Raw genomic sequence first — 10,263 nt, forward strand, 5'->3', positions numbered from 1 at the left:
AAAATTAAAAAAATTAAAAAGAATTAGCCAGAAAATGATGTTCGGCTCATTGCCAAAGCATTTGGGAAAATAAATTTTAAATTTTTATCTCAGTGTTTATTCCAAAATAAATTCTAGATGGATTAAGTGTCATAATGCAAAATTAAAAAAACAAAAAAAAACCCAAAATGTACTTCAATAATTTTATAATCTTGGGGAGGAGAAGAGCTCTCTAAGCATGGCTGTGAAAGCAGAGCCATAAATTAGGGAGAAGTGAGAGATTTGACCACATAAAAACTAAAAGAAATGCAAACAGAGTTAAGGAAGAAGCAAAACTATGAAAAAGTATTGGCATCATATATGACAAATAAAAAGTTATTAGCCTGACTTTATAAGAAGCTCCTATAATTAGTATGAAAAAAGATAAATGAGAAATTCTACTGACAGAAGAAATAGCTAACGTATGAAAAGTAGTTCGACCTTATTAGTCATGAGAGAAATGCACATGTAAGTGGATACTATTGTATGTCATGTACTAGTGTACTGGTCAAGAATTAGAGCCTGGAGCCAGAGTGCTTGGGTTCACAACCTGATCTGTGGTCATTTAAGACTAGCAGATGAAGCCCTGGCCGGTTTGGCTCAGCATTTAGAGCGTTGGCCTGTGGACTGAAGGTTGTGGGTTCGATTCCTGATCAAGGGCACATACCTAGGTTTCAGGTTTGATCCCTGGCCCCAACCCTGGTTGGGGTCATGCAGGAAGCAGCTAATCGATGTCTCTACATCAATGTTTCTCTCTCTCCCTCCCTCCCTTCCACTCTAAAGAAAAAATGGAAAAATATCCTTGGGCCCTGGCTTGTTTGGCTCAGAGGTTGGAGCATTGGCCTGTGGACCAGAGAGTTCTGGCTTCGGTTCCTGCTAGGGGCACGTACCAAAAAAATAAATAAATAAATAAATAAAATAAAAATAAAAAAGAAAGAAAAATATCCTCGGGTAAGGATTAACTATATAAAAAAAGCAAAAACTAGACATGAAGAAAGTGGTAGTGTTGGGAAATGGGGACTCTTTCGAACTACTGTTGGGAGTGTTCATTACCTATAACTTTCTGCTGGTCAATTTGACCATTAAGATTTCTCAAACTGAATGTGGTGTCCTGTCTGTTCCCGAGCCCACAGGAGGTTCCTCAAGCTCTGTGACTCCTGTGAGGTGCTGGTGTGTCTTCAGAGAAGTAGCCACGTTCCCTCGCCTGCCCCTTTGTCAATCACTGGATTGGAGCTTATTTATTGACTGGAAATAGAATATACTGTGCAATACCTTTATTGTTTAAAAATGTTTATATTTTCATGTCTGTATGTAGATATAGAGAAAAGATCATTTGCCAAAATTATAGAAATGGTTTCTCTGGAAGGTGACATTGCTAAAAATTAATTTTTTTCTTTCTTCTCCATATTATCTTGTTGTTCTTGTAATTTAAAATTTTTCTACAGTTCACATATAAATTACATATATTACTTACAAAGACTAAAGTCCTAAAGTTCAAGAAAATTGATTTGAATGACGGCTCTGCATTTTACTTGCTTTGTGACCTTCTGTAAGCCATTCAACCTCTCTGAACTTCTATTTTGATTTCTGTAAAGCAAATCAGAAGTAATTAAACCTATTTCAGAGGGTTGTCATAGAGATGAATAAAAACATGTATATGAAAGCAAAGAGAAATGCATGTAAAGGCTCTCGAAAATGCTTATTTAAAATTTTTTTTTTAATTATATCTTTATTGTTGAATGTATTACAGATGTTCCTCATATTTCCTTCATCGACCCCCACCTCCCCACTCCCGCCCCCTTCCTGCCTTTTCCCACACTGTTGTCTGTGTGCATTGGTTATGCATATATGCATATAAGTTCTTTGTTTTATTTTTTCCCATCCCCCAACCCCGCTTCTTTTTGAAGTTTGTCAGTCTAGCAACCAATTTGTATTTCTTAACCCCTTCACCTTTTTCACCCATTCTCCCAACCCCCCTCCCATCTGGCAACCAACAACATGTTCTCTGTATCTATGAGAATGTATCTGTTCTGCCTGTTCATTTTGTTTATAGATTTAATTGTTGATAGCTATGTATTCATTGCCATTTTGTTTGTTCATATATTTTATCTTTTTCTTCAAGAAGACCCTTCAACATTTTATTTAATAATGGTTTGGTGTTAGCTTTTCCTTGTCTGGGAAACTCTTTATATGGCCATCGATTCTAAATGACAGCTTTGCAGGATAGAGTAATCTTGGTTGTAGGTTCTTGCTTTTCATCACTCTGAATATTTCTTGCCACTCCCTTCTGGCCTGCAAAGTTTCTTTTGAGAAATCAGCTGACAGCCTTATGGGAACACCCTGGTAGGTAACTAACTGCTTTTCTCTTGCTGCTTTTAAGATTCTCTTTGTCTTGAACCTTTTGCATTTTGATGGTGATGTGTCTTGGTGTGGGCCTCTTTGGGTTCATCTTGTTTGGGACTCTCTGTGCTTCCCCACCAAGTTAGGGAACTTTTCTGCCACTATTGTTTCAAATAGATTTTCGATTTCTTGTTCTTTCTCTTCTCCTTCTGGCACCCCCAAGATGCGAATGTTGGCACGCTTGAAGTTGTCCCTGAGGCTCCTTACACTATCCTCACTTTTTGGATACTTTTTTGTTTTTGCTGTTCTGATTGGGTGTTTTTTGCTTCCTTATATTCCAAATCAATGGTTTGCTTCTTGGCTTTACCTACTCTACTATGGAATCTGTGTAAATTATTCTTTATATCAGTTAATGCCTCCTTCATTTCTGACTGCATCCTTCATTTCTGACTGGTCCTTTTTTATGCTCTTGAGGCCCTCACAGTTCACTGAGGTTCTCACTAAGTTCACTGAACATCCTTATAAGCAGTATTTTGAACTCAGCATCTGTTAGGTTGCTTATCTCCATTTCGCTTAGTTCTTTTCCTGGGGTTTTGTTCTGTTCTTTCATTTGGGACCTGTTTCTTTGTCTCCTCATTTTGGCTTCCTCCCTGTGTTTGTTTCTAAGTGTTACTTAATGAGAAGTATGGAGCTAGCTGAAACCAGATGCGGCTTGTTTGAAAGAATTTAGGAAAACCTGAAGCAGGATCCAAGCCAGGCCAATCCTATGGTGAAGCAACTGGCAACAGCTTGGGTGGGCCTGAAAGGTGGGTGGGCAGGGCCTCAGGGAGTCACCAGGGCGGGGCAACCAGCGTGAGCCAAGTTGCTGGAGTCCCAGATGTGATGGGTGTCTGCCGCCCCCGGGAAGGATTCACCAAAGGAACAAAGGCCTCTGACAGCACGTTTGTCCCGGAGAAAGCCCCCTCTCCAGCCCTCGCTCCAGTGCCAAACAGCTCAGTTCTTCCCTGTATGTCTCTGGCGCCCCTCGAGCTGCCTCCCCTCCAAGCTTAGAGGGAGAGAGTCCGATAAGTCCGTACGCGGGCCCTTTAAGAGGAGCTGCCTGGGGCTCCAGCTGCTTCAGCCTCCCTGAGCCTCAGTTCCTGCTGTTTTTTCCAGCCAGAAGTGATGGGGACTCTCTTCCTGGCACTGGAACCCTGAGCGGGGCACCTCAGTCCCCAGGGAGGACCTTCCCAGCCAAGGTGTCCTGATTTTTATCCGCTACATGTGGATGTGGGACCAGCCCATGGGCCCCTCCTACCAGTCTCCATGTGGCTTTAATTCCGTAGTTGTAGGACTTCCATTCAGCTTAATTTCTGGTGGTTTTGAATGATGATTGTTCTGTAGTTCAGTTTTGTTCTGCAGTTTTGTTCTGTAGTAATTTTGACGTGGTTGTGGGAGGACGCGATACCGCATTTACCTACGCCGCCGGCTTGACCGGAAGTCCCGAAAATGCTTATTTTATTAAGGAACCATTTTGGAGAAGGCAATTGGCGAATGTTTTAAATTTATTTATTTATTTATTTATTTATTTATTTATTTATTTATTTATTTATTTATTTATTTATTTTTTTATCCTCACCCGAGGACATTTTTCCATTTTTTGTACAGATAGAGTGGGAGGGAGAGACAGGAAGAGAGAGAGAGAGAGAGAAACATCGACGTGAAAGGGACACATCGAGTGGTCGCCACCCACACGACCAACCAGGGCCGGGGACAAACTGCAACCGAGGTACATGCCCTTAGCGGGAACCGAACCCGGGTCTCTCTAGACCGCAGGCCGATGCTCTAACCGCTGAGCCAAACCGGCCAGGGCAAATGTTTTAAATTTATTAAAATATTGAGTTGGTTTAAGTGTCATTAATTTCAGATTTATGTACTGAACCACCTGTAAAAGTGAGAATCAAATCCATCTTTGTTCTTGTTTTCAGGCCATAGGCCTTTGATTGGAATCAGATCCTTTTCGTGAGCTCGGCACCGGTTTCGGGTGGCACGAGAACTCCACTGCCCTCCTGGCCTGCAGGCCGTGGGCCGGCAAGGGCGACCTCAGTCACTGCCCACGGTTCTCTCCTGCACGCTCTCTGTTGCCTAGAGCGGCGGTGGTGCAGCTATGCGGGAGGGAGGTTCCTGGAGAGCTACAGTGGGAAAGATGATCCTCCAAGTGTGTGATGATCCTAGGAATTCTCCCACCCTTGGTGCTGCGGCTGGTTAGGTTTTTAAGAGGTTTTAAGAGAAAAAGTCCAAGTCATCGCTCTCTCCCTCTTTACCACGTGATCTCGCTGTGGCGCTGTCACTCTGCTATCACAGCCAGTTGCCATGGGAATCATGCCAATGTAACAAATGTATCATTATGACTTTTCTGCAGAATTCATGAAAGAGAAAAGCAAGACTGTGAGGGGGGAAATTAGGGGAACAAAGTTGTTTGAAGATTTCTTTTCTCACAGAGAAATTCTCCAGTTCCTGCTTTGGCCTTTTATCTGCATTGCAGATCCCAGTTGTATTTTCTGCCTGACGTCAGGGACTTTGTGTTTGTGGACTAGTGCTAAACATGAATAAAAAGATTTGCTCTGTGGAAGGAAGAGGAAGGCATTACCTAGAACTGTTGCTTATCATTTAAAGAATTTTACCTTGTTCTTAACATTTGTAGTTTTATGGACTAATTCCCCTAAGCAATAAATTTGCATGTAAGGTGTTTTTTTTTTTTTTTGGTGATACTGTATCTTATCTTTTGTTTTGCTACATTCTACAACTATTACACCTTTTGACTCCTCTCTGGTTTAGTAAAGAAATTGTGTCAGGGAAACTCTTCTAAAGCCGGTTGTGTTTTATTGGGAAATTTTTACAGCAAGATACAGTAGGCCGTACTGTGAGTGCTGACCTGGGTGAAGAGGTTGTGTCAGGCAGACCCTGTTATCACTCCCAAATTCCCTGTGCTTCGGTCTCAGTTTGCACGTCACTCTTCCTTGTCCTCTGCCCACAGTCAGACCCGTCTTTGTGCCTGGCGCCCTCTGGTTACCTCCCGTGTCCCGCGAATATTGTAGCATACTGTGCCTCCCACGTCTTCATCAGGGTCACATTTGATCTCTGTTCCCGGCATGTAAAGGCGGCTGTTCTGTATGTTAACATTGTAACAGCCATAGTCTGGGACTGGGCAGAGCAGGTAGTGGGCCCAGGAAATTGGGGCTTCTATTGCAGGGGCCAGAATGAGCCTCCCATTGGTTATTCTGTTTTTACCCTCCCCTCACTGTTGTGGTAGGCATGTGTCCTCTCTACCAGAGGTCAGATTTATTTTACTGTTTGTTTTCTTCCAACTGTAGTTTGAAATCTCTGCCAGCTAATCTGAAGCAGACACATGGAGCAAATACAAAATAAAATGCACATAGTTGGGAATGTCTTCACTGGATTGTTGACCTCCTTCAGCGAAAACAGAAATATATCAGCTGCCAGCACAGTTTTGAGTGATTTGTGGATTATGATTTTCAAAACTTGGTAGGATAGGATATATTTGTGGAGCAGGAGAGAGGGTGAACTTTGTCCTTTGGGTCTCAGCTGGCTGCAGAAACCACACCTAGCTCTTCCTGGGTTTTTTTTTTGGCAAATACTCTGCAATTATCACATTACAGCCTGCCCTGATCATTAATTATCTGGACCACAAAGTCAGTGTACATGTGTCCATCTCTTCAGACAGCAGTTGCTGCACCTCACCGCTCTGCTGCTGACCGGCACGAGGCTCGGACACGGGGACTGTGCCCCGAACCCTTGTCAGTAGGCCGTTCATTGAGATGTTATTTGGGTTTAAGTACATGGCATATAATTTTCCTTGAGACTTTATATTTAAAATTGGTTTTTCTTATATTCTTTTATATAAAGTCATTATCATTACTTTCCTGTTAAAGGTGTATGTGTGTGTCTCACCTGTTTGGAAACATAAAATTACTGATTTTATAGCCAAAGTTTGAATGTTCTGGCTTGTATTCATGCCATTAAAATTGAAAGTCAGTATTAAAATTATCCACAAATGTATTTGGAGGGCTTTTGATTTCATTGCTAGTAAGACAAAGGGATGAAGTGGCAGTGTATTTATTGGATTTTAGATTGCACGTTCATTTCAGATTCACACGCCAAGGCACTGTGCACCCGGTCCGCCTGCAGCACTTTTAATTTCAAGTCAGGTGCCCTAGAGGACCAGCGCAGACAGACTTCCTGAGGCTTCTTCCGGAGCCATTTTAAATAGAATTTGGGAAGTAAGCATTTAAGGGATAATGGTGGAAAGAGTGATTGTGTAGAGGTCTTGAAAATCTTTCATAATTCATTTTTACTTTAATTGGCAACTAAATTTGCATTATAAGTACATGAAATCATTCTCTTGAACATTTTCAACAGTTTTACAGATTAAAAAATACACACATTATATTCTATTTCTGTTCGAGGACCGCATTCTTAAAGTTTAAAATCCATTTTATGTCTTACTTTTGAATGTTCAGAGTAACTAACTTTTAATTTGTATTATTTTCCAATTTGTTAAGGGTGAAAATTTTTATCAACTTGATGAATTTGAGTTTAACTCATTTGTCATTCTGGTTAACCTGAAAAAATGCTTTCATCTGAAAATAAAATCTTTATCTTAGATGATCTCATTTTGAGCCTGTATTATGAGAGGTGGCATAAATACTTTATATGAATAATGGATTGATCTATAAGTTAATTAGACCCAAGAGAACCTACTGTCAAAACAAAAATGCTTTGTGAGTCTTTTCTTTACATCAGCTTATTCTGAACCTGTTATTACGGTCCTGAAGAGCTGAACGATGTATTAGTTTCTGGAAAGGAGGACGGATAAATTTCTGCCTCAGTGAGTGAACACTGTAATTACAGTTAGCACGCGGCGAGCACAGTGCTGAGTGGGCAGCACGAGGTGAAGTTCCGTGTGTGGATAGCACGTGGTAGAGAAAACTGCATTGTGATTATGAAGAACGGGGTGTTTTTGTTCATTCTCCATTAGAAGGATGATTAGAATCATTTGCAAATTATGTAAGTCTACTTCTGGGTTTGCTTCCTTTCAAAAAGGAAACGCTGGGGCTTTTTATGTGGAGGATAGATCTCAAAATACCTTATCTTTGGGTATTGGACTTTTTGAAGCCCCTTTTCAACGTTTTACAGATTCTAAGTGTGGAGCCTCTTACCCATTCTTTTCAATGCTCTTGGGGTATAATTTAACTGTACATTAACTAAATGCACCCCTCCTCATTGATTTCCAGTTTCTCTGCTGTACCTTCCCCCAAGGCTCATTGTGATGAGAGTTTGCAATCTGATTTTCATCAGGATTAATCTTCATGTAGTGTCTGGACTAGAATGAGGATCTGAGACCATGGGTGACTTTATTTTCTTCTTTCAACATTTCTATACTTGCTACAATGAGCATGGGTAACTTGCAATGGAGAGAAATGTTCAATTTGAAATTCTTAAAACCAGCAAAAACATTTTTAATGAAATGTCATACGAAGTCTTTAATTTCCTTCTTTTGTGACATATTCTAATGATGAGATGAGAGTTGTAAACGAAGTGGTAATCCTTGGCGTCCCTCCTTATTATCCTGTTTATTTGGCTTGAAGAGTTTCACTTGTCAGTCTTTAGAGGATATGTTAATTGACTGATCAGTATTCATTACAAATGATCTTGTCTGTTTTCTTGTCGAGATTCTGAAGGCCCTTTTGCTCTCTCTGTAAAAGCTAAGCAGACTGTATTAACTTCTGGCTTAATTTTAAAAAAACGAATGTGGAACTTGTTGGCGCAACACCTTAAAGAATTGCATGTTTAATAATTGGAAGGCTTTCCATCAGATTTGTCTGCAGTCTGAATTAATAATGTTGCTGACTTATTGTTTTAGAAGACAGAGTCCTTGACCTGCTAGGTGGAAAGAATTGTGACTGCTCTGAACCTTTGTGGGTCCTTTAGCTGTGCCATATCCCCTGTGAATAATTAGAGGTATTTGAAGGTATTGCAGTAGAAGCCAATTTGTGTCTTTCACTTTGCATATTGTTGAAGCCTCATGAATTAATCATAAGCAGGCAAAAAATTAACTTCTTCAGACACATATTTTGATGGGTCATGAGGGAGAATGTAAAGTGATCTGTAAAATATTCTACTGATCCTCTGAGTATTAAATTATTATACCTACAGGCTAATTTTGGAGGAAAAAAGAGTTTTTCCTCCTTCAGTAATTGAGTAGCAAATTTCAAAAAAAAAATAAAAGGTTTGTTATTTTCTAGGACTGTGAAGAGGGCTATAAATCAGCAAATTTATGATTTCCTGAAAACCAGATTCTTGTGTTAATTATTGTTTTAAAATTTTTGGTTTATTTTTCTTTTTACTTTTAAATTATTTGAATTCTAGATTCTTATAACTCCCTTGTTGATTTAGTGAACTGTGACACCAAACGAATAACTCATCTTTCTTACTTTAGGCATCTAAATCACTAAATCAAAGTAATGTGGGTTTCCATACTTGTTTAAAATCCAATTTTACATTAAAATTATTTTCCATGTTCTCTTTTCCTTTTTTTCAGCCAATGAAACTGAAATTGCATTCTTCTGTGAAGAAGATTATACGAAATACAAAGCTAATCCCATTTCATCCTGGTGAAAACCTCGGGGGCTTCCTTGTTTGCATACCTATATTAAGCTTTTTATTCTATTAGTGGGTTTTGATTGACAAATAAACTTTAAAAATTAATCCCAGGTTCTGCTATTTGAGTTAAATCTGGTTTTTCTCTCTGCAAGTCTCTTTTTTCTTTCTCGTTGTAAAATAATATATTTGTGAGAAAAAGTGTTGTTAATGAATTAATTTATTCATTTATCTGGAAAAGCCATTCAGAATGGCTTGGGTGGGCCCACGCGTGGGGTAGAGTGGGGTCTCGGGGGGGGGGCAGCCATGTATGCCAAGGGGTGGGGCCCGGTGGCGCCCGCCAGCCTGCCAGCTCTGCGGGAGGAGGGCCCAGTAAGGAACAATGGCCTCTGCCAGCCCTTCTGTCTGGGAGGAGGCTGCCCCTCCAGCCCTTACTAGACGATTCCTTTCCCCTGTATGTCCCTGGAGCCTTTCCAGCGGCTGCCCCTGCACTGGAGCTCAGAGCCAGAGTCTGAGTAAGTGTGCGCCTGGGCTCTTTAAGAGAGCACCTGGGACTCCAGGCCTCCATCCCACTCAGCTGCAGTTTCTGCTTCGTGGCACTGCAACCCTGGGCCGGAGAGCCTGCAATGAGACCGAGACTCCTTGCTCCTCAGGGGCGACCTCCACACCCAAAATATCCCTTCCGTTTTTTAAAAAATATGTTGTGAGTAATTTTTTTGGAGAGAGAGGAAGGAAGAGATAGAAACATCGATGTGAGAAATATTCATCCGCTCCTGCCTGCAAGCCCCCTACTGGGGATGGAGCCTGCAACCTGGGCATGTGCCCTGACAGAGAATTGAACTGGGACCTCTCAGTCCCTGGGACGATGCTCAATTCACTGAGCCACACCGGCCGGGCGTCCCTCCCAATTTTTAACCACCACACGTGGGTGTGGGACAAGCCCATTTCCACCCCTTCTACCCATGTCCACGTGGCTTCTGTATATCCTTAGTTATGAGACTTACGTTTATCTAGACTTCAGGCACTTCTCAATGATGTTTGTTCTGTACTTTAGTTGTAATTCTGATGTGGTCATGGGAGGAAGCAAGTAGCCTGTTTACCTAGCCGGAAGTTCCAGCCCAGAATTTCCAAGTTTGATTTTTTTGAAGTGAAGAAATAGTTTTTCAGAAATACTGGTTCTTTAGTCATAATTTGTTTTTCTGAAATTAGGGGTTATTTTGGTGACTTGCATGTTGAGTTCTTTAA

General features: G+C 41.0%; 1 protein-coding gene across 2 annotated transcripts in view; it reads left to right on the forward strand.

The window, feature by feature from the left end:
• The window catches only part of CUNH2orf76 (chromosome unknown C2orf76 homolog), a 95,731-nt gene extending 86,650 nt beyond the window's left edge, over nt 1–9,081 (forward strand). The window contains exon 7 of one of the 2 annotated variants that reach the window (XM_036254227.1): nt 8,960–9,077. In XM_036254227.1, the coding sequence (XP_036110120.1) occupies nt 8,960–9,036 (77 nt within the window). In that variant the 3' untranslated portion in view covers nt 9,037–9,077. Of the gene's footprint in view, nt 1–8,959 lie in introns of both variants that reach the window. The other variant, XM_036254228.1, reaches the window with a different exon arrangement.
• Nucleotides 9,082–10,263: the final 1,182 nt, after the last annotated feature.

The sequence above is a fragment of the Molossus molossus genome, unplaced genomic scaffold (assembly GCF_014108415.1).
Source record: "Molossus molossus isolate mMolMol1 unplaced genomic scaffold, mMolMol1.p scaffold_m16_p_11, whole genome shotgun sequence".
Classification (NCBI taxonomy): domain Eukaryota; kingdom Metazoa; phylum Chordata; class Mammalia; order Chiroptera; family Molossidae; genus Molossus; species Molossus molossus.